Source organism: Martes martes (genome assembly GCF_963455335.1).
Source record: "Martes martes genome assembly, chromosome: 8".
Taxonomy (NCBI): domain Eukaryota; kingdom Metazoa; phylum Chordata; class Mammalia; order Carnivora; family Mustelidae; genus Martes; species Martes martes.
This window is the reverse complement of record NC_137895.1, coordinates 57114505-57140495: the sequence shown is the minus strand read 5'-3', so window position 1 is coordinate 57140495 and position 25991 is coordinate 57114505. Positions and strand designations below refer to the sequence as shown.

The 25991-nt window shown below is 34.7% G+C and overlaps 1 protein-coding gene across 4 annotated transcripts in view; it reads right to left on the bottom strand.

Annotated features, from left to right (window-relative positions):
* The window catches only part of ATF7IP (activating transcription factor 7 interacting protein), a 117975-nt gene that overhangs the window by 76514 nt on the left and 15470 nt on the right, over positions 1 to 25991 (bottom strand). For 2 of the 4 annotated variants that reach the window (XM_080810021.1, XM_080810022.1), the window contains exon 1: positions 22607 to 22930. The exons of the other annotated variants lie outside the window; for them this stretch is intronic. In XM_080810021.1, the coding sequence (XP_080666147.1) occupies positions 22607 to 22623 (17 nt within the window). In that variant the 5' untranslated portion in view covers positions 22624 to 22930. Of the gene's footprint in view, positions 1 to 22606; positions 22931 to 25991 lie in introns of those variants that run through there. 4 annotated transcript variants of the gene reach the window in all.

Here is a 25991-nt window from a genome sequence, read left to right as displayed (position 1 = left end):
GGACGCTTATTTACTAAAAAAAGTAACAATATTACCCACTTACACATTGCTACCTCAGAAAAAGTGCAATACACAGCATTATTAAAATTAATCAAATCTGACATGAGGCCTTTTTGAAGCCTTATAAAATTTGTTTAGTTTGATTTTATATTTCAAAAAATATCATTTTGAAAGAAATTTATTTTTGCTTATTACCATACAATGACAACCTTCTCTAAAATAATGCACATACCCAAAGGGAGCCCACTGCAGCCATCTTACCAGTTCTCTCATAGCAACAGAAACGGAAATACAGTTTGCATAGTCACTGTGGTTGGCTAGAGAAAGCAGGTTCACGTAACCAGTCAGAAAGCCAGAAATTGGACAACCATAAAAGGAGAAATTTGAAATCTGCCTGGCAACAGCCTAAAAATAGAATACACTAGTATAAATCCCAGAATAGATGTGACTGTAAGAGCAAAACTACCAGCATAAACTTTATTTTCTTGGGGGAAAAGAAGTGTCTTGCATTTCATCATCTAAAATACTAACTTGGCATCTTTTTTTACTAGATGGCAATTAAAGAAGAAATAAACACTAAACTATGGGCCACTTCAAATTACATGTCACAGTTCATATTATTTTATTTACATATATGTATTTGTGTGTGTGTATGTACATACATGTCTAAGCACTTTCCTTCTTTAGGAGAATGATGAGGCATTTTAATCACAGCTTTAAAACATTCAAAGGTCTATAAAATCTAACCAAGTCTGAACAGCACTGCATTTTTTTCCTATCACTTTTTCCTGAAATAATTTGGGAATCTGAGTTATAGGTAAAAGGCCATTTACTCTGTATTAAAAATACAAAGATTAAATAATTTATCAGAGCAGACCTCTAAATAGAGTGGGGATTATGCCTTCTTCTTTTTTAAAACAAACTTGTTCAAACATAAAGTAGTACCTTTCAAACAGTAGGCATTCAATGTTTTTCTTAAATTAATAAAAACCAATTATCTTATTGTTCCTGTCAAGTAAACATTAAATTAACATGTGTTATTTTTGATTTTTCAATTTTGCCTAAATGGGATAATGCTAAAGTTGACAATGTCTTAACATTTCTTACTGTTATTCCAGATAATAAAACCTATTTCATCATTCTAAACCTTCTAACCTAATAGTGCTTAATATATATATGTTTCTTTGTACATTACAAATTTACTCTGTAGTACATTTTAATTTCTAAAGATCACAAACAACATGCAGTCTAATGCAGTAACTACAAAGACTGTTGGCTAGTAAGAAATAACCAAGTCATAAAAGGGGAGGGGGGAAAATAATATATCCTCTTAATCTAAACATTTAAAGATAGCTAGATTTTAAAATAAAGTTCAACCAAGCTTTTGAAAGCATAAATATTGTTCTTTTAAACACTGGTCTAAGTGGAAAAGTAACTGAGCTTATTGTCTTTTCTTACTGTTGTACTCATATGTGACTTGGATGTCCAAAATCTAACTACAACTGTATTCATGGCTTCAAGATAATTTAAATCTTTTGTATACACAGATCTTGTTTACTTATCTGAACAAATAAACTATAATCCTTATCACAAAGGAAAGCAGTATGAGTAGCAATTAGTGTAGGAGAACATAACAAATGGGTCAAATTTGTATCAAGGCACTACAAGTGGGAAAAATTATTTTATAATTCTAGATACATAAATCAAATAGCATTTTAAAAAAAAATTTAAGTTTTTATTTATTTATTTGACAGACAGAGATCACAAGTAGGCAGAGAGGCAGGCAGAGAGAGATAGGGAGAGGCAGGCTTCCTGCTGAGCAGAGAGCCCGACATGGGGCTCAATCCCAGGACCCTGGGATCATGACCTGAGCCGAAGGCAGAGGTCTTAACCCACTGAGCCACCGAGGCGCCCCTCAAATATAATTTTAAATATAAATCTCAGCACTTTGTATTTTCTTAAATATTACTTAAAGCAAATATAATACTTTTTCTAAAAGTGCACTTATACTCGCCAGTTTTATTTCAAGAGAACAGAAAAAGAATGATGTTTGAAGAACAATATTCAAAATAGCCATACATCTTATCACATACCAATCTGAATGGTGGGGTACTGAATAATCAATGACACCTCAGTGTTAATTAGTACAGCAACTAAAATGCCCTGGAGAAGTTTAGACAATTCCAGAAACTTTACCTTTCACTTCTCCATTCTCTTCTCCTTCTCTTGGCCCTCTCCCTCAAGAACTCACAGGAGTTTAAAATGTCAGCTGAGAGCCAGATGTTCTGGGGCTCTAGCCTATGTGTACAAAAGTGTAGTTTTAATAACAAACATAACTAAAGGAAGAACCCTAATCTTTCATATCCTTAGGCAAACTCAAATTCCTCTTTGTACTTACTATTTTCATTTTCTATTGCAAAGCAATATTGTTGGTATATTATCCCTCCTTGCAGATTTAATCAGAATTATATTTACCACAACTTTTTTGGCTCATCACAAAAAAAATCAAAACTCTATCTTTAAAAATCTATCCTCCTTCAAAAAAAAAAATAAATAAAATAAAAGTCTATCCTTCTTCAGTTAGAATTTAAGAAAAAAGTTATGCTTTTGAAGGCAAGATCTCTCCTGGGCATACAACTCAGAATGGACCAGCACCACCCTCATGGAGCAAACAAAGAAAAATTACATTCCCATTCTAAAATTTTTCTCACTAATGATGCACAAAAATACAATCTATCTATTTCTAGCAAATACTCCTAAGAAGCTTACTTTCACAGGCTGGATTGTCAGAAGCTATTATCAACAGTTCATGATGCAATTTAAGAAAATACAGAGTTCCTTCATCCCAAACCATGAATTATCACTGTGTTTCATCTTTTAGAAACTAAAAAAGTCTGCAGAGATCTAACCAAAAAACATTACACTTTGGAAATTCCTTTAACCTTTCTCCTCCTAACCATCATAGCAAATGAACCAATGTTCTCTCTGATTGACTCATGACCACAAATACACTGAGATCTCATCTTCTTCTGTTCTCACCCACCTGTTCCTACTGGTTGTGCTTGTTACTGAATTCAGTTGAACATTTTTACTATAAGTTATAGAATACAACTGAATTTTGTGTAAATTAATGAAATATGAGTGCAAAAAAAAGCTGCTAGATACACATCGATAAGAGAGACTAATGCAGAAAAAAAAAACATGTCAGGGGACTATTGGTTTAGATAAATCATTTAATAACACCTTTGGGTCTAAAGTTTTCCATCTGGAATAAATAGAAATTAAATTAGAAGACCTGAAAGGATCCTTTAAGTTTTGATTCTTAAATAAAATTTTAATAAATTCCACTCCAAAATGTACTGTTTTAATGAGAAATTATAAAAGTTGATTGGGATTTTCCATGTTTTCAATATTCATCAAATACCTACATGGTCACTATTATAATTTTTAAGATACTCTAAAGAAACAATGTGACTAAAAGTACAAAACATCCTGTAAGATTAAACTGTTACCTCATGGAGATTTTAATATAGATGTGGAAGAGAAATGAAGGCAGTAATAGAATACATGGATATCTTTCTATATGAATGACCGTGAAAATTAGGAGTTTTCCATTTTCCATTAACTATCATCTCTCCAAAACAGATTATTTTTAATAATCAAAATTGAGCTTTCAAATGTGTCATTATAAACAAAACCTCTACAGAACCCTTTTTAAGTCTTCCTGATAGGGTTAGTATGAACTTTTATAAACCAGATTGCTAAAAACTGACTCTGCATAAAGAATTACTCAAATTCAGCTGAGAGAGAAAAGAGTATGCCTTTCCTTACAATTTCAATTTCACTTCTGCACATAACCCTATTTATAATTCAGTTACATCCACAAGACTTCACAAGTAGTTGCTAAGCAACAGGAACATGCTGAGTTCAGAGCCATTGAAATCTGGCTCTCTGCCACATGAAAATATTTAACAGAGCCTAGAGCCTCCAGAATTTACAAAATGAAGAAGAAAAGGAAAGAAAAGAAAAAGAAAGAAAAATTCCAAAGAGATACAATAATAAATAGAGTAAGCTACCAAACTCTTTTAAAAGAATCACATATTCAGATCAAGGACTTCATTTTGGTATTCCCAAATATTTATTGTATTTCTCCTTAAATATTTTACATCATCTTTTTAATGCTGAAATTCAGACTCCGAAGTTATTCTCTTGGGGAAGAGAAGAAATACAATTAGTTGTATCGCTGTTAAAGGCGTAATAATTGACTTAAAAAATAATTGTGCAAAGAACAGCCCTTGAAGAGACTAGAACAGTCTGTGGGACATGACTGAGACCTTCTATGTTGGGTTTTTAAGGCCAGGAGACAAGAAACTACACAGTTTCTTCAAAGTCCTTTATCTTCCTATGCCTGGTTAACTACTGAAAGAAAAGATAATTGTTTTTTACCCAAAACTGGAGTGTTTTCTAATTTTAAGTACCTCTAATAATTGAAAAAAAAATAAGCATATATAAAAATTAATACACAACTCAAAATGGTTACAAAAATTAACTCATTTTTCAACAGATATTGAAAGGGCACTGAATATGTTTCAACACTCATTCATTGATAAAAATAAAAATTAAGAACATAAAGATTGCTCCTTACACTGATACAGGCTACTTCAAACCAATGGGAAACTTTATATTCAGTGGTAAAATACCACAGCTATTTCCATTCAAGGCAAAACCAAAAAGTGTGATAATATACTCAATACTGTCTAGAAATCCTACCAAAGCAGTAAGAGCTCAAACACAGTAAGATGATACAATGAAGAAAACATTTATTTCCAAATGATAAGAAAAAGATATCTAGAAACATTAACATATATGAAAAAATTCAGTTATAAAAATATATAAAATATTAGAGCTATGTTGGACATAAGGCTTGATGTAGAAAAGTATCAATTCTTCCTGGATGAAAATTATTAGAAGTAATTCTAGGCAAAATGTCACCTAGTTATTTTTATATCATAACAAACTTTTGAAATTAATCTGTAAAAAAAAAAAAGGCAAAAACAGTAAGAAAACTGAAAGTCAAAAGGAAAAAAAATGCTTGCCCTCTCAGATGTGAGAGGATATGACAAAGCAGTAATTATTGTCTTAAGTATTCAGAGATGAGTACAATAATGATCTAGAAGACAGAAACAAGCAATACAGTATCTGACAGAAACAACATCACAAATTAACAGGGATTAAGTGGATTTGAAATAAATGGTTAAAAATGGATCAAAACAGCAGTTGAGCATACCAGTACAACAGCAAACAGACTAGATATGAAATAAAAACTTTCGAAGGTGCAGAAAGCATTACAAGTAACCACAAATTTTGAGAAATACTTGAAAACTAAAAAACACACTGATATGGAATTAGTATCCAGAATAAAAAAGAACACCCATTAGTGAATAAAAAGAATAAACAATTCAAAATAAAAATTAAAAAGCATAAACAGGGAATCACAAAACAAACATAAGAAAAAAAGTTCAACTTCACTAATAATCACATAAAGACTACACAAAAAGAAGACACATTTTTACACATCTTACATTTTACAACTATTTAGTTAGCAATAATATACAGCAGTGAGTAGTCTCATACACAGCTGGTAAAAGATCACTGCCATAACCATTTTTAAAGGCAAACAGGCAAAAACTGTGCACCACTTTGACACACCAAAGACATTCTGAGATATCTTAAGATACACTAACCTACTGGGGTACCTGGATGGCTCAGTCAGTTAAGCGTCCAACTTTTTTTCTTTTTTTTTAAGATTTTATTTATTTATTTGACAGAGGGAGAGACATCACAAGTAGGCAGAGAGGCAGGCAGATGCAGATGGGGAAGCAGGCTCCCCGCTGAGCAGAGACCCCAATATGGGGCTCGATTCCAGGACCCTGAGACCACGACCCAAGCCGAAGGCAGAGGCTTAACCTGCTGAGCCACCCAGGCGCCCCCTAGTGCCCAACTCTTGATTTTAGCTCAGGTTATGATCTCAGGGTTGTGAGATCAAGCTCCTCATTGGGCTCACTGGGTACAGAGTGTGCTTAAAATTCTCTCTTCTCCTCTCCTTCTGTCACTACACTGTTCTCTAAAAAATAAAGTTTTTTCAAAAAAGGCAATTTACATTTTTAAAAAAGGAACATATAAGGATACCTACTGCTGCACCAAAACAGCAAAAATACAAACTGTATTTGTTTAGTTTGTGGACAAAGACTTAGACAAGTGAGAAAAATAAATCCTTTTTTGTAATCCAGAACTCATTGTTCAAGTATGAGTTTTGATACAAATAAGAAGGAATATGATACCTAAAAAACATTAAAGTGACAAGAGCATTCATAAACATGGAGGTTGGCTCCAAGACTACAGAATTACTAAAAGCATAGGATTTAAGGGAAATCTCAGCTATATTGAATTAGTATTCTAATTTTAATGTTGACTTGAAACAAAGATGCCTCCTTTCTTTAGGCTTTTCAATTCAATTGAGAACACAATGTCTGGACTTAAAATTATTGGCATATCCCAACAATCTATACAATTTTAGGGTGTGATAGTTTAGGAGTGAATATGATTTGAACTTACTCATGTTCAACGGTGTCTGAAATTGAGAACCATGCAGATCCTAAACACGGCCCTAAAGTAAACTGCTTAAAGAAGTTGGATCCCAAAAATTACAAGTGGGGAGTTTTTGAAGTATGATCATATTCAAGTGGAAACAAGCCCATCCAAAAAACAAACAAACAAACAAACAAACTGTGGAATGACTGACAGTGACAACTGTGGATTGAACAAAAGTTCTTTTTAAAAGGGTTATTTTGAGGATTATGATTCTGACTTCAGAGAAACTAGGGAGACTGACACTGGAAGGAGTCAGATGTGAAATTCCTTAAATAACAATTTCTTGACTTTAAATTAAAAAAAAAAATACAGGCAAATATAACATCCACCACTAAAAAAATAGCTTTTAAAAAATACTGTGCATACTTAATAGCTTTGTGACCCTGGGCACATTACTTAACCTCTCTGGGCCAATAATATGGAGATAATAATAATATCTACCTCACTGAGCTAGAGGACTGAGTGAGTTTAGGATTAAATGCATACATAAGGCATAAAGAAAAATGCCTGGAACATATAAAGTACTGTATGCTAACATTACTAGAAGAAAAGCAGTGGATCAGGACGCCCGGGTAGCTCATTCGGTTGAGCGTCTGCCTTGGCTTGGGTCATGATCCCGGGGTCCTGGGATCGAGCCCTGCATCAGGCTCCCTGCTGAACAGGGGGCCTGCTTCTCCCTCTGCTGCCATTCCCCTTGCTTATGCTCTCTCAGTCTCTCTCTCTCTGACAAATAAATAAAATCTTTCAAAAAAGAAAAGAAAAGAAAAACTGGATCACAGGACTGTTACTAAGGATGATAATTTAGGTGAAGCCTTTTTCCAAACTGGCAAAACAATATAAATAGAATAAACTTTTATTCTCTATGTGAATTAAAAGACTAGCAACCTGGAAAACAAACAAACAAACAAAACATACTGTGGAGAATTCTCACTGAAGAACACTAAAAGTTAAGAATGTAGATTTCTGTCATGTGCATGAATATAAAGTGTACAACAAAGCAGCTGCAGAATTCTTAATGCAAAAAGCTGAAGCCAGACATACCTTTTTGAATACCGGAACTATCATTTCCAAGCTAAGTTACCTGTTCAATAATATATCCCTTCTTTGCCTCAGTATCCTCAACTATGAAACTAAAACTCTAACACTGCCTCTCCTCATACCACTTCTCATTAAATTGTCACAGGGGTTAAATGGGATAATAAAACAGAAAGTACTCAGATACATAAGTAGACAATAAATTGTTTCCAGGTTTTATATGCCATTGTGTTAAACACACACACACACAAAATATCATTTCTAAACATTAATATAGGCACACAAGTGATATTTTAAAGTCTGGAAGGATAAATGCCTAACTAGTTTATAGTGGTTGATATGGCAGAAGACAAAGGAATATAAATACCAAGTTTCACTTAGATGTGCCAGTTCAAACTTTCACAATGAAGATATATTCATGTAACTTGTATCTTAACAGTTAAACTCATCCCACTTCCCCAATCTCTTCCATGCTAATAATAAGCCAGAGTAGCAACGACATTTATAAGTGTAATTAGTTGACCCACCCAGACACTAACTCCAGAAGAGACAGAGAAGAGAAGCTACAATCCAAAAGATAAATTCCTAGCATTTCCCATAAGCAGCAAGTTACAAGTACCACTTCCCAACCCCTCACAATCATTTCAGTCAGCATCGACCCCGAGTAAAACAAGAAATCTCAAATACAAAAATAAGCATAACCACAAATAGATGCCAAACCCTTCAAACAAAAGAACTAGTTACTTAGTGGAATGAACAGAAAACATTTTAAAATAATATATTAAATATTCTGAAAAGGTACTATACCCACAAGAACAAGCAGATATGAAAAGAAATGAATCTGAAATCTTAGAAACTCAAAACAAGAGCTGCATGGACACAACTGAAGTGAGACATAGGTAATCAAGACCCAATGTCCTCTCAAAATATTACACAAAGGAAAAACAGAAAAGCTAAGAGATGGGGGAACATATCCAGAAGCAGTAAGTTTCACTGAAGATGAATTTTAGAAAAAAGAACTAAGAATAAAAGAAAATAAGAAAAAGAATTCACAGAGTTAAATTTTTAAAAAATATATAAAAAGGGGCACCTGGGTGGCTCAGTTGTTAAGTGGCTGCCTTCAGCTCAGGTCATGATCCCAGGGTCCTGGGATTGAGCCACAAGTAGGGCTCCCTGCTCCACTGGGAAGCCTGCTTCTCCCTCTCCCACACCCCTGCCTGTGTTCCCTCTCTTGCTACTACCTCTCTATCAAATAAATAAATAAAATCTTTTTTTAAAAAGTATATATATGCTTTCCATAGAACAGGTCTGCTCATTATACCAAAACAGACTAAATTAAAATAAGCAAAAAACAAAAAAACAAAAAACAACAAAAAAACCCTAAAACTTAGACATAATGTGTGAAGACTTCAGAAAACCAATTTGAGGAAATATTAATAACTTAAGAGTAAAAGATCAGTTAACTACAAAGCAGTAAGAATTAAAATGACATCAGACTTGTCATCAGCAATACTGAATGCTAAAATAAACAACAATATCCTCAAAGTTCCGAAGAAAGGTTATTTTTAGCCTAGAATTCTAGTGCCAGAAAAACTAGCAATCAACAGGATAAAGATATTATTTCTGAGCAAAGACTGACGAAATGGTCCCTTGCTAAAACAATTACATAAAAATATAGTACAAATTCAAGACATCAAAAGACCCTAATAAATGGGGGAAGAACTCAAATTAGGGAACTCATATAATGCTCCAAAGGAATCATCAATGCTCCAAAAAACAAGTAAAACTCATGGACTGGCTGAAATAATTGAAGATCCATCATCTTTAAAATAAATAGTCTGGAATAAAAATCCCAGATAATTATATGATGGGAGTTAGCAGACTTAGGGGCTGTGAAATGTGGGGCAAAAATAAAGAAAACTGTCAATCTAAAAATAACTTATCAGGTTTCAAACTGGGTAAAGTGACAAAAATAGCAGATATGCATTATAAACAAGAGACACAACTTATAATAAAATAGCATAGAAAGGTTAAAAATTCAAAGGACAGAAAATGATACACTAAGCAAATGTTAACCAAAGAAAAAGGTAAGTGTGTATATAAAACCTATATATAACATGTAAAAAAAGGATTCAAATTGAAGATCAAGTTGCTGGACAAGAAAAAATGTATTTCCTATAGATAAAAGTACATCATTTCAAATCACATAAAACAAAAACAGGTTTAAAAATTTTCAGGAAGAAACTAGTAAATCCACAGAGAAATACACCTCATTATAAAATCTACAGATGGGGGCGCCTGGGTGGCTCAGTGGGTTAAAGCCTCTGCCTTTGGCTCAGGTTATGATCTCAGGGTCCTGGGATCCAGCCCCGCATCGGACACTCTGCTCGGCAGGGAGACTGCCTCCCCCTCTCTCTGTGCCTGCCTCTCTGCCTACTTGTGATCTCTGTCAAATAAATAAGTAAAATCTTTAAAAAAAAAATAAAATAAAATCTACAGATGAAGAAAATGTAAGTAATATAAACAATGCATGTATTTCTTCATAGAAAAATGGAACTGTATATCCAACAAACCCAGAATATGCATTTTTCATGAACACATCCAACATACATTAATGTGGTGTCAAGGAAATAATAAATCCAAAGACAAAAAAAAAAAAAAAAATCACACAAAGCCACATCTGCAGCCATAGATGAGCAACAATGAAATGACAAAAAAAGGATCTCCTTATAAATTAAAAATATATAAATATACTAGATTAAGTAGGAAATCAGAGGTTAAATAACTCAGAGGAAAAATGATAGCCTTAAACCACACATATTAATTTAAAAAAACACAAACTCAAAAATGCTAGTAAAGGAGGAAAAGTGCAAACCCAAAGTAAGGAATCATAATAAAAGCAAAAATAATGAGAGAAAACCCAACAATAAAACAGCAAGCAACAATAAAACCAATAGCCAGTTCTTTGGGGAAAAGAACTATTAAAAAGTAGAAAATAAATCAAGGAAAATTGAAAAAACCATAATAAACAATATTAGAAATTATAAAGAAGATATAACTACAAATACAAAGCAATACACTTGGTTCAAATATTCAGTTATATTAAAGGTTATCAGTGGTATGTGTGAAAAATACTGAGGGATCTGAACTTACTGCAAACTCAATAAAATTCAACAGTGCTAGGTGGCTGCTAGAAATGTCAACACAAAGTTAAGCTACAGAACAGAACCACACAGTCTAAAGGAAAGGGAGACATTTTTTAGTATTATATTTAGTTTCTAGTGACTCAGATAAAGAGGGACTCTTAAAGAAACAGTAGGACAAACAGGATGATTAGGCTAAAGAATGACCTAGAACAACATGTTGTATGATGAAACCATTGGGAAAATGGAGAATATTTAGCCTAGAAAACAAGAGAATTTTAATGGCTTCCTTTAAATAGTGCAGATCTATCATGTGTGTAAACCAGATATAGAGAAAAAGAGGCAGGCAGAGAGACGAGTGCAATGAAAGGCCAATTTCTCCTCAAAATCAACAAATATTGATTTGTTCAGATGTCCATCAAAAGAAAGAATTAATTACCATATGAAGTTAGAGACTCTCCTTTCTGTCATTAGAAATGTTGAAGCAGAAACTAGATAATTAACTATCAGGAATAATAAACAGTAGGCTCCTGTAGGAAGTGTGATGTTACAACTACTTGACCACCTAGGTCTATTGCACTTTCAAGATTTTGTTATTCAACATTACTTGCCAATAAATTTTGTTGCCTAAGAGGAACACAAAAACTGCAAACTCAAAATTTATCCTTCAGATTTTTGGATCATTCATACTCAACTTCAATAGTCTCGAAAACGACACATCTTTATCCTCAAGACATTTATCTTTGTCTTACATAAACCCTTTATGTTTATTTGTATCTACAGAAAACTCTATGCAACTTTCCCTCCTCTTGCTTTGCTATGATCCCCAACTGAATATTTATTGAATGCTACTTTGGTCTAACCCCTTGCCTCTTTACATATAAATAAAAAACCCCTCAGGCTGTCTCAACTATCTTCCCAATCTAACATTCTAGAAAAGTATGAAAACTTCCCAACAGTTTTAGATATGTGTGTTCTCCACACTAAGAGAAGCATGCCCTTCTCCCAATCCAGCCTTTGGTAAATTAATCAAAATTGGTATCTTTCTAGTATCAACATTTCTCTGATCCTAGTGAAGTTGTTTACTCAAATGAAACACACATCCACAAACATATAAATTTTTATACTTCAACAAAACATGTATTAGAACAATAATTTTCAAAAGCCTAAGCAACACTGTCAAAAGGCAAGAGGAAACAGTCTGTACTCCTGAAACATGAGTGTGGCTTCTATCACACTCAATCTAGCTGGCCTCTAGCTTTTAAGTACCCAAGCATATAGTAATAAATGGCCAATGGCCTTTCAGAGTCTAGAGAACTGAAAGTCCCATCTAAAACTAACACTTTTAAGTTGCAGAAAGATCCTGATGTTTAACTTCTTAGGGAAGCAAAGAACTGCACAATACCATTCCTTTCCTCCTCTATTTCTCGAAGCTACCCTTTGCTTTGTCACCTACCCACATTCATCCTCCAAAATTATAACAATCAATAATGTATTTTATCACTGGCCATACTGATATTAGCAGACACAAATACTTGCACTCTTTATAAACATATATCTTTATACCTTTATAGTATGGTTATATATTCTTATGTTGCATGCTTCTTTTATTTCAATGAGATAATGGTTTTCTGTACGCAATTTTTCAAGCATACCAAAAAAATAATTTAACAAATGCCTCTGCAACCTTCACCTAAGAAATAAAATATTAAAATTTCTAATATTCATTTTAGTTTTAAACTTAAGTTCACTTTGTTAAGATGGTGGTAAGTTTAAATATGTGGAAATGGAAAGCATAAGGGTGGGACTGGAAAACTTGACCATGTTATATGTATAAATATACATTATCTAATGTATATCATTTGTGAAAACAGAAGCAGTCAGATTTTGATGATGAATTCAAAGTGGTACATTTACTCTAAAGCTTTATAGTTTAGTAAGGTTACAAAATGTCATTTCTCTGTATGTACCAGTTGGTGTCACTATAACTGAAAACACAGCAACAGGACTATAATGAAAAGAGGTCTAAAACTGATTTCTATGTAATATGAACATATTGTATGCATGAGTAATGTTCATATATGAAGCCCAATGCTAGTTCATTTCAATACAAACCTAAGGAAAATTATAAAAGTGAAAATTATTTTTTAAAAGATAAAATCCAAATATGGTATTCAAAATCTCCTGAAAATTTACAATAAACAGTCTACCATTCCTGGAATGACTATAATTAAAACAAACAAAAAAACCTTCCAAAGGTTAGAGACAGATATAAGGCCTGAGGGGTCGGGGGTGGGAGGTGGGGGTAGTCACAAAAAAAAAAAAAAAAAAAAGGACCTGAATCTCTTACCTGTGGTTAGCTCGATATTGTGAAAAGGACTTCCTCTTCTGTAAACCACTGCAACTTAGTTCATTTGTATAAGCAGTTAAAACTAATGCAGACTTCTAGAACAGCCTTCTTGAGCCTAAATTCCTTGCTTGGTTCATATTCATTTAAAAAAACAGGAATATAGTAGATTGGCTACATATTAAAATTCCTTTCAAACAGTGATTCACATCTGTTGTATAGTTTGTGCAGCAAACATCCCATTAACCACAAAAGCCAAAAAACGTCAGACAGTATGCCAGTGAAGCTCATAGAACACACAAAGTACATCTTCCAAAGGATTGTTGCAAGTAAAGATGCCTAGAATCAGAATTCTTTTGTACTGCTTTCTATTCTGCCAACTATTAGGACTGCAGCAACTGTGTGCAGTTAAGTACCTCCCACATATTACCCAATAGTATCAGTAGGCATAAATCTATAAAAACAGAACTAAAAGCTTCAAAGGCTTATAGATTCTCATTATTCCACATTTTGTCAGTTGTGGAGGTCTCAGTACTCTTATTCTAAAGCATCAACTCTGTTCTTTCAGTCCTAAAGGCTATATTCTTATACATTCCAAACAGAAAATCCATGACACATATTATTTGCTGCCCTAGCAGAGCCAGACTGCAGTTACAGCTAGCTGGCACCAGTAAGAACAATTTACATAAAGCAGTCCTCATTTCATGACCAAACTAAAGAATACTGCTGAGTAAACCCTCCCCCATTCGTTCCCCAACAGGCACTGACTGGTTCTAGAATATATCTAGTTATCTATTTACCAATGATTCAAATCCAGGTAATAAGAGAAAATCAATTTATAATTCTTATGTAACTGACATTTTACCCCCACCACACCAAAACATGTTTAACACCCAGAGATATTCAAAAGCTTTAGTTTTTTGTGACATAGACCAAAATATTACATAAATCCAGTAACTGCTATTTTTGTCATTAAAAATATAAATTATAATTCACATTAACTAAAAGCTGTCCTCATTTGACTCTACAGCCACCTTTCACATTTTGTTAATTACTTAAATAATGATCATTAAATAGATTTGCACTTACAACCACAATGCTTTACATGTCACCAAATAGTAAGACTTAATGCATATTCAAGCAAAACTAGTACAGTGATTAGTAATTCAATGTATTTACCACTAGTTAATATTGCTAAACTTTTTTATAAACTCACACATGTTAAGTTACAAATATCTAAACAAGAATATATTTTGTCAGTAGCACATTCTTATTTACCCTAAATCATTCTTGTGTTGTTTTGATGGGCCAGATTTGAATGAGCAAGAGTTGAGTCACTGCCTATGAAGTCCTTTGTTTAAATTTTTTTCAGTAATTGCTTTATCACCTACTAATACATAATTCTATCTCTTCACTTCTATTTTTCCACTTATTTTAGTGAGTCTAAATATACTAAATTTCATTTTCAAATAACAGTTTAGAAACTAGTACCACATCTAAAATGACAATAAAATGAAAAGTAATACTTAATATGCTAACCAGGGGTTATCCTTATTTTTTTTTTTAAGATTTTATTTATTTATTTATTTATTTATTTGACAGAGAGAGAGACAGAGAACACAAGCAGGCAGAGAGGCAGGCAGAGAGAGAGGAGGAAGCAGGCTCCCCGCTGAGCAGGGAGCCCGATGCGGGGCTGGATCCCAGGACCCTGAGATCATGACCTGAGCCAAAGGCAGCGGCTTAACCCACTGAGCCACCCAGGCGCCCCTATCCTTATTTTTTTTAAAGTAGGCCCCAATGTGGGGCTCAAATTCACAACCCCAAGATCAAGACCTGAGCCAAGATCAAGAGTTGGACCCCCAGCTGACTGAGCCGCCCAGGTGCCCCTGTTCCTTATTTTTTAATCTTATTTTCAGATTTTTTTTTTAAAGATTTTTCATTTATTATATGAGAGAGAGCGCGCACAAGCAAGGGGAGCTGAAGAGGTGAGGGAGAAACAGGTCCCCACTGAGCAGGGAGCGTGATGTGGGCTCAATCCCAAGATGCCAGAATCATGACCTAAGCCAAAGGCAGACACTTAGCCAACTAAGCCACCCAGGTGCCCCATATTTTCAGCTGTTTTAAAACACCATTCTTGGGGCACTTGGGTGGCTCAGTGGGTTGAGCCTCTGCCTTCTGCTCAAGTCATGATCTTAGGGTCCTGGGATCAAGCCCTTCATTGGGCTCTCTGCTCAGCGGGGAGCCTGCATCTCCCACCCCCTTGCCTGCCTCTCTGCCTACTTCTGATCTCTCTCTCTGTCAAATAAATAAATAAAATCTTTAAGAAAAAAAAAAAACATTGTTCTTAAACTATCCCTATTATACAATAAAGACAATGGAGCTCAAAATTAGGGGAAAAAGTTATCACACATCAACAGTAAATAGTAGACTTCTAATGCATGCATAATCCTAAATGTTGCCTTTGATAAGCAGTAATGAATTTCCTCAATTACATATTCTTTTCAGAATCTGTACTCCGCCATCAGCAGAATAAGGAACAGAAACAAATATATATAATATGGTGTCATTTCACATAGTATATACCATTTAAATAACATTTGGCTATTGATCGTAACATCTCACAGTTGGAAATCATCCAAGTATTGTATTCCTTCTGGTTTTAATTTTGTTAGCTGTGTCCTCCAACTCTCTCTTCCTACTTTATGCATCCAGATCTTTGAATAAAAGTACTTTAAAATCAAAGGACCTAAAATAATTTAATACAGCATAAAATATAATATATATAACAACTATTTATTAAGCTGAATAAGTGAAATAATGACCTAATACTGAATTAATCATGAGAGGCTTAAATTCTCTACAACCTGCTTACTGAAGTGCCAACCAACAATGTTAGTTGTTAATCTAGCTCAGTGCTTTGCAAATTAATAATGGTAAAGAACCAATGTTTTAGCTCTAATCCAAAGATCAACACTTTTATAAATTCAATGAAAATGAATTAATTGGAAGGTGAAATAAAGAGAAAGAATATGCCTCAATTATTTTTATTATTTGACCCAACTGACATAAAGTTACGTTATCAGATTGATACAAAAATTTCTAGACATTTTTAATTTCAGTTCTTATCTCATGGAAGATCAAGAATAAACAGACAAACTAATCTGAACTGACCTTGAACTCATCCACAGACCACATTTTGGTAGTGTTCACCTAGCCATTCGCTACCTATTCTACCCTACCCCCAGGATTCTCAGTCCCTGGGGTAATTTAACCTTCTCGTATTTATTATCTACCCTCCCATTTCCCCTGCCCCAGTGTAAACTGCTAGAGTGTAGAGATCTTGTATGCTAGACATCAAAACAGTACCTGGCAACTAACAGGTACATAACAAGTGTTTACTAAATTTGTTGAATCAATTGATCAATTCAAAATCCATTTTTGTTTTCACTCTAACATGCTGCCTTAGCACCAGTAAGAATTCTTATTGTATCCCCTTCAAGCTCTTTAAAGTCTTCACTTTGAGATTCAAACACCTTGCTTGGGATGCCTGGGTGGCTCAGTTGGTTAAGCCACTGCCTTTGGCTCAGGTCATGATCCTAGAGTCCTGGGATCGAATCCCATCTCAGGCTTCCCCTGCTTTGCGAGGAGCCTGCTTCTCCCTATCCCTCTGCCTCTCCAGCTGCTTGTGCTCTCTCTTTCTCTGTCAATTAAATAAATAAAAGCTTTTAAAAAATAAAAATAAATAAACACCTTGCTTTCTGGCATTTTTACTACCTATCTGCCAGACCCCTAAAAACCCCTCACCCTAAAGATCCTTTTCTAAAGTACCCAAGTAGCCCAGATTTCTCCCCAATACCATAATGATTGAAAACAAAACAAAAGAAATTTGTGCCAGAAGGAAACTTGTAAGGAAAAAGCAACCACTATTTACTAATGCGTAATTTGTGTCCCACGCCGCACTAAATGTATATATACTATGCTCATTTAAATCCCAATTATCAACTCTACATGGTAGACTTTATCCCATATTATAGATACAAAAACTAAAGTCTGAAAATAAGCAACTAGCTTCTTCCCATAAAAAATAATGCATAAGACTGACTGAGCGGGGCACCTGGGTGGCTCAGTGGATTAAGCCTCTGCCTTCAGCTCAGGTCCTTATCCCAGGTTCCTGGGATGGAGGCCCACATGGGGCTCTCTGCTCAGCAGGGAGCCTGTTTCCTCCTCTCTCTCTCTGCCTGCTGCTCTACCTACTTGTGATCTCTGTCTCTGTCACATAAATATAAATAAAATCTTTTTTAAAAAAAGACTGAGCACTTATGATAAGTATTATACATCCAGCATTATATATACATTTCTCATATAAACGTCTAACTAGTTGGTCAAAGAAAATGAGTTCACCTTGACTAATTCCAAAGTCTGTGTTCTTCCCTGGCTCTTTATCTAATCCAAATCCAAAGGCCTCTCTCTTTTAATGCAAAATGGCCATGTATCCAAAATGATATAATTTTTAATAGCCATACCAGATAAAAATAATCATTTCCTGACTACTATACTAGTAGCTTCCACAATGCATGCCATGACACTTCCATGTTAGCAAAGGAGAGCAACAGGTCACATGCCTCTCCTGGGCAGTAGCACCTGGTTTACTACAAGAAGGGCAAAAGTCCTTAGATGCAGAAACAACTCCTCAGATATAGTGTTAAACTCCTTCTTCATTAAACTCAAAGGATTCACTGTATCAATAAGCACTGTTTTCATCGTTTCCATATTAACACATTAATGACTAAGAACAGACTGCTACAAATTACTAATAGAGAATTCTGTGAAAGTTCTAACCTAAGCGATTAAAAAAAAATTCCTTATTTGAATAGACTTTAAGCTTTTTCCCAAATCACAAATCACTATCTCTTTTGGGAGTGTGAAGAGTTCAGAAAGCAGGAGAGTCAGTGTTTCCTGGGCAAGTTAAATGCTTTTTCAATTTCCACTGAAGTTTCTGCTTTAACTTAAAGCCATTTTCCAAAAAAGTAACATTTCCCTGGAGTTAGCAATGTCATGGTATTACATGGTATTACATGAATGCTAAGAAGCTGGCTTTCACTCTAGAAAATGTGGAATTGAAAATCATATCATATCATGATCATAAAGCACCATGTTTCCTACATCATCAAAGTAGTCTCAACAAAGTTGATTCAGTGAGTGTTACGTAAACAGAAGCAAACTTTAAACAAAAATAAGTTTATAATGGCCTCTAAAATTAGTCTAATGCAGTCAAGAAAACTTTCTACTAGCAGCAACTTTCTCATTTTTAGTGCTAAGACTTCTCAACTCAACCAATTTAGACATGTCTTTTATAAAATGTATTTCATTTACCTGTTCAGTAAACTGTGTATCTTGAATATACTTTTTCTTATGCAGTATCATCATTAACATCAATATGATAAACAGTGATGTCTTTAACACCATCATAACATTTAAAGAAAAGAGAACCTATTATGACATTAAAAGACCTCAAGGTATTCATGTTTCTAATTAATATTTCTTTAATCTCTTCACTTTCATTCTATTGCCACTTTTTGCTGATGTCACTGGATCTCCTTCAATCAGCACCATTATTTCTCTAATACAGAGAAATCAGGACAAAGCTGAAGATTGGCAAAGGTTCCGTATCTTCTAAAGAGAAAATGGTCTTTATGAAGGCAGTCTCTCCTACCAAGTAAAGTAAGCTGGACTTTACTTGCGCTTACTTTCTCCTAGGTTAGAAGCTGTACTCTAAATATAAAAGGCTGCCAACAATCTGTCAAATAAGTAGGATAGAGATCTGAAAGGAACAGTTTATAGGGGCCCAGCAGGTAATGTAATTAGTGAATAAGACCAGATGTGAACTGTATAGGCCCTATCTGAAGGAGACAGTAGGTACTCTACTGAAGATTATTTTTCTGATGCAGAAATACATTCTTAGTACTGCCCAACTTCTATTTTTCAGAGATGAGACATCCAGATTTTTGTGTAAAATTTGACAGCTTAAACAAGTAGAGTAACAGGGCAACAGCTAAAGGATAAAGTCTGTTGGCTGCCAATTTGCGGCTACTGAAAGAAAACTATATTTTCTTAAGATTCTCATATGTACCAAAACACAGAAAATTCTAGGCCCCGAATTCAAGTCATCTCTTTAGAGAAATTATTCTCTCACTGCATATTTGGAGGACTCAGACTAGAATCAAAACATTTATCCCTTTTACTTCCTTAATTCTGTAATGTCAATATTCTACATTGGCCTTCACTTAATAAACATATCTGCCACTATCTACATACAGCAAAAGGTGGTTAATCTATGTAACAGAATAGGATCAGCAGTACAAACATGAATACAACATATTATCAAGTGGCTATGGATGTACTAATATTAGTCAGTACTTCTTGCTTCTGAGCATGAGTTATATGTGAAATTTCCCATACTGTTTAAATATAATACATTCCCTGATCCAAGCACATTTGATAAAGTACACATCTAAGAAACAAAAAACTGAAGAGCATTCAAATATTACTGGAAAATTAGCATGCAGACTATTTCATGGTACTTTTCAGAAACATTATGTAAACTGATTCTCCGCATATCCTCGCCATATAGATAGGAATCTTTCCCATTTTACAGATGAGGAAACGAAAGTCAGAAAATGGAATGAGTTGATCAATATAAGAGAAGTAATAAAAACAACTCAAATTTAGGCTTGAACTCTTAGTCAATTTCTTTCACCATCTCAACATTTTCCTTAAAGGCTTATGCTTAATGAAATAGCTCAGGAAAAAGGATAAACTCAGAGGGAGCACAAAAGATGACAAAATAATATTAAACCTTAATTATCCAGCTCCCAGATTTATCATGCCTTCAATTATTCAGCCATTTAATAGCCAGCATGGACAATTTGAAAACTGTCACAAATCCCAGAAGTAATAATCCCACTGAGGTCCAGTTTATGCTTATAGTTGCAAAAATGCAACATGGCACTGAAAAAATTAGCAATAACATTCCAAAAAACCACACTGTTGATGTTCCCCCATGTACAAGTAATAATCAATGGAGTGTTCCTGCAGAGAATGAAAGTAAGTTTTATAAGCCACAACAAAAGGCAAAAAGAGTGGATCACTGAAATTTCCCTAAGGTCTTACTCTGACGAACAACATAAGTTTTCAATAATTTCAACCTAGCCAGTTTCCTCTAGCAATAAAGAACAAACTGAGTAGCTGGCTTGCACTGTATGAAATATCTGAATACAGTAAGCTGTTCATACTACAAGAAGCATAAAAATAATAATGATTAAGGGCACAGCACATTCACTTTTCCTATGTCATACTCACTCTAGGGTAAATCTGAAAGGCACGATGGATAAAATCTCTCTCACAACACTTCTTCTCTTTCGGGGGCAAGCTCATATTACTGGATTTATATAAAGTAATGTTCAGGTTAATAGAATCCACCATTATATCACATAAAAAGAGTCCTAACAACTTCACAAAGTAGTAAGCTAATGAAAGAGAAATAAACACACTAAAGCTATTGACAAAGCTGAACTAGTGATCCCAAATATATTTGAAGCCACTAAATAAGTGATCAATGATGAAGAAAAAAAGTATTTTGTTAAAAAAAATTAGAATATAAACACAATTTTGTGGCAAAGCAGCAATTTCAAACTGTTAAATTGTGTAAATATAAACTCTAACTTCATGAAATTAAAAAAGAACATAAAGAATTCACATTTTAGGGGCACCTGGGTGGCACAGTGTGTTAAAGCCTCTGCCTTCGACATGATCCCAGGGTTCTGGGATCGAGCCCCGCGTTGGGCTCTCTGCTCAGGATGGAGCCTGCTTCCTCCCCTCTCTGCCTGCCTCTCTGCCTACTTGTGATCTCTGTCAAATAAAGAAATAAAGTCTTAAAAAAAAAAAAAAAAGGAAAGAATTCACATTTTAGAATACTTTTCAAACGGAATTCTACAGTCCCTTAACTTACCATCTGAAGTTCTACAACTAAGCAACCTAGATCCTGACACTAACAAGATTAAAACTGTGATATAGGATCTGGTTTCAGACTTTTGTTTTCATCTTAACAGCCTAATTGTTCTCATTTTAATAAATAAGTTTATAATAAATAAATGTTACACTTTTAAGTTATAAAATAAATACAAAACAATAAAATACCACATGTGTCCCTTTTAAATATAGGGGTCCTTCATAAGAATTTAATGTGCAAAAATTTGCTGTTTTCTAAAGTTGCTGTGCTTAGAAAGTTCAAAACTTACTGTTCTATGTCATATTAGTCAGGGATATATTCATAATACTCTTAACAAAACTGAAGAAATGTACTATACCATTTATTAAAAATTTTTAGTAATTACCACATTTTAAACATTAGAGCTTAAAATTTCTATCTGAAATATTATGTGAATAAGAATTTCATTCTCCTAACTCTCTGGGTGACTATGGTCTTACCATATCTCAATAAATGTTTCAAGTTCAGAATGTTAAGAACGCTTTTTGAAAATTTGTGAAACAAAATTAACAAAATCACTGAAATACATTATTTTTAAATATACCACAGGTTTAAACTAAGACTAAAGTGGACATCAACAATTAATATCAATTAACTAAAACAACTGAGTATTTATTTCAGTTCTGTTGTATTAAAATATATTAGGAGAAAGGAAAGGGGTATCCAGTCCTAGATGTGAACTTGTTTCTAAACTCAAAATTTGAATCTGAATGACAATTTAAGCAAAAAGTAATTAGAATAAAAAGTTAGCACCCTTAAAACGTGTGAAAGAACTGAATGGCCAAGAGGAGGCAGCATAATGAAAATTAGAACCCACTACAAAAATAAAAAAAAAAATCTTAACAGTGTTAAAAACATTTTTCTTTCTGTAACTAGGACTTATATTCAGAAAATTAAATTCTTCCCAGAAAGCTATCAAACAATAGCTCCAAAACACACACACAGACACACACACACACACACACACACACACACACACACACACATCTCTTCATGCAAAACACGGCTTATTTATGGCTTCTTTCCAAAACAAAACAAAACAAAAAAACACTATTCAGTAAATATACTGTTTTTAATTTCTACCAAAAAATATCAAGCAAACTAAAATATCCAACACAAAAAGAATATTAAGTTAATTAGGGCCAGAAACACTATTGTAGTGGTCAAATGTTCTGGTAATGACAGTACATAAGATGGTGAGAAATTACAGGAATTTAACCTTTGACCTCACCATCCTATGTACTGTGTCCATAAAAGAAGCTTAAAGCAAACACTTCAACTTCTTAGCAAGCAAGCTCTAAGTTCACCTTGCTATGTAAATTCAGTAAAATTCAAATATTTTTTAATTAAAATGTTCAAAGATAAAGAGTAATTGGTTCTTACCTCTGGTCCTGGTGCATGTGCCAAGTCTCCTCACTGGCATAGTTGCTGCCTAAGCAGCTACAAAGACTAGGTCAGCAGCCATTTTGAGACAGCTGCACTGTCTCAGTTGCACTAAAGTGTAATTAAGATGGCTGCAATGTGCACTCAAGAACTCACACAGTGAAAACTCAGCTATGTATCAAACAAAGCCCCTCCCACTTTGTCAGTCTGCAGGAAACTGAACACAGACAACAGCTAATGCATATACTGCAACAAACAATGCAGCTGCTTAAGACACAGAAAACAGAGAAGGCAGCAAGCCAGTTTTGTAACACAATGCCTGTGAATCCGGACTTGCAATACAGACTTTGGGCACATCCAGATCCCAGACAGCCTGAAGTCCATGCCACATATTAGCAGTTACAGAGATAGAGCCAAATCACACACAGCAAACATCAGGGAATTCGCTTGAAAGAAAGCCTCCATTTCAGTCCAGAAAAAAAAGTCTGCTCAAGGCCCTTTTTTGTGTGTGTGTGTGTGTGTGTCTTTTATAGTACTTTTATCATGAAAAGGGTGCCAAATTTTATAATTTCTGGAAAATTAAGTTGCTTAAATCCTGATAGTCAATTTCCATTTATAGAAGGCTAATTAAAGATCTTTTCCCACAGAGTCTAAGCCCCAAAGTACTCAAATCTAGCAGAATGGTTAAAGCTTGCAGTTAAATTTTTGAATCTTGACAATAACTTGACAATAATTTTAAATAACTGTGGGGAAAAGACTAGAGTCATTAGAGCTATGATGGCAACAAAGCTTATTTTAAGTAATCAGCCATAAAGATAAAAACACTTTCTTCTCTTCTGTAGTCCAGATGGCCACAAAGACATCTCTAGGTGAGTGTTTGGTCCCAGGGCAAATTAAATTTCATGCCCTGCCACAGACCTCCCAACATTTTAATATGAGTGAAAAACAAATAAAAATAAAGAATGTAGACACCCCTGGCGGGGGGTGGGGGGAGCAAATAGGGAGAACAGAGTAAAATTCAATCTGAAAGTGGGTATATTAACAAAACAAATTTGAGAGGGATCCCAACAAATCTGTCGTGGCAGTAACCTACCCATCAAGAGAAGAGAAGGACAAGAGCACAGAAAAAACTTGTTTGCTTGACAGCTCGTATCATCTAGGAAATCCACCTTTTCCTTCTCTTTTCCTTAGTTTACTTTCCTAAAATCTAGCTCCCCTGTATGAATTTTTGTCTATCCACCACACTATGTAGATATTCACTAAAATTCGTTAAGGGCATAGGGAGGTGGTAGGGGTACAGCCAAAAGGAGACTGGCCCCATAAATTGGTAATTGTTCAAAGCTGAGTGATGGGCACATGCAGTTGATTATTTCATTCAATTTCTGTATATATTTAAAATTTTCTTTAATAAAAATTTTTAAATGAAACAAAAGTAACAGCTTTTTTTTTTCCAGTTTAAATTCAACTATTTAAAAAAATAAATAAATAAAAATAAATTCAACTATTTAAACAGCTTTTTAAAAGACCCTTACTTATTCTCCAAGAGGAAAACTGGATGAAGGGTATAAAGACTATTCAAGTCCTACACTATATTAAAAAAAAAAAAAAGTTACCTTAACCAAGCCACATTAATTCTTCAAAAAAAAGTAATTCTCTGAGGGTTGCTCAAATCTATTCCTTAGAAGCAAGAGGTTGGTAAACTGCAAAAGATTCATAAAAGATAGACATTACTGTAGCACTGAAATGGGACTAAGGTTATTGGAGAGACAAACAACCAAAACTTTTAAATCTGCCAAGTGAGCAGCTTCCAATATTCAGAACAGCAGATTCTTTTGGAGTCTGGGCTACAAAAATTTAAATTACGTAACACACCTGCAAATGTACCCCGTCCCATCCCCCTCACCCCAAGCCTCCCATGTCTTGCCAAATACCTTTCCAATGTAAATCCTAACTACTTTTTTCCTCAGTCTAAGCTTTCCTGAGCAAGCTAATTGCTGGCTACTACTATCAGCTACAAGAACTACTTTTCACCCAATTTATATCTCAGAGTAAAAGACAAAAAAGACATAGATTCTCTCATTGTACCAATTCTCCTCCAACCACTACAGTCATTTCACTACCTATTCACTAGATTTTCTCTATTATCCCAAGGCACATAAATAAAACAGTAACTAGACTGATTATCTACTTCACACACAGCACTTAGAAGACAAAGGGGTAGGGAGGTACATTAATATAGATCAAGCCCTGAGGTAAGTTTTACATGCATTATTTCAATTAATTCTCACAGTAATCCTACAAGGTATGTATTACCTACCAACTCATGAGTGAAGGAAACTGGCTCAAAGATTAAATAACTTCACAAAAGTGCTAGGAGCTGAAATACATGCTAGACTACACTCAGTCTAAGCCCATGGAGCTTCCTTCACCCATCCCTTCCCACACTGGTTGTGTCTACACATGACGAAAATAGTTTAGAAAAGGAAAATGGTTAGGCTGTTATTCTGATAACTGGTGCCACTGCAACATGTTTCACTTTCTATCCCAAATAAACAATCTTAGTTCACCTGATAAATCCTATTCAGGACTCAACCTAAATTATCTCATCAGTAACAACCTTTTCCTTACTTATTTTTCTTTTTACTATACCCATCCCCCAAGCCAGGTATAATTTCACTCCCAAGATCTTTTGTGCATACCATTGTTATATTTACCATATTTCACGAGTTAGAGTTCCTAAGGGCAGAAATCACATTTTAATTCACTTTCCATCCACTTCCTTAGTACAAAACACAGTGATCGCTCAATAGATGGTGAGCTGAAATTAATTCTGAGTGTTTTCATTTCTACCACAAAAATCTCAGAAAATTCTACATCTTTAAGAACCTTCATTTTCAGGATCTCAACTCTTATTTTCAGGGAAAAAGCAGTCAACTAATGACTCAACTAAGTTTTTAGCCTGGGCCTAAAAAGTCTCTGTACTTTAAAACCCAGGAAGTAGGGGCACCTGGGTGGCTCAGTGGGTTAAAGCCTCTGCCTTCGGCTCAGGTCATGATGCCAGGGTCCTGGGATCGAGCCCCACATCGGGCTCTCTGCTCAGCAGGGAGCCTGCCTCCTCCTCTCTCTCTCTGCCTGCCTCTCTGCCTACTTGTGATCTCTGTCTGTCAAATAAATAAGTAAATCTTTGAAAAATAAAATAAAACCCAGGAAGTAGAGGCGCCTGGGTGGCTCAGTCAGTTAACTCAGTCAGTTAAGTGTCTGGCTCTTGGTCTGGGCTCAGGTCATGATCTCAGGGTTGTGGAAATGAACCCTGCATAGGGCTCCATGCTCAGCTCAAAGTCTGCTTAAGAGTCTCTGCCTCTCCCTCTGTCCTTCCCCCTGCTCA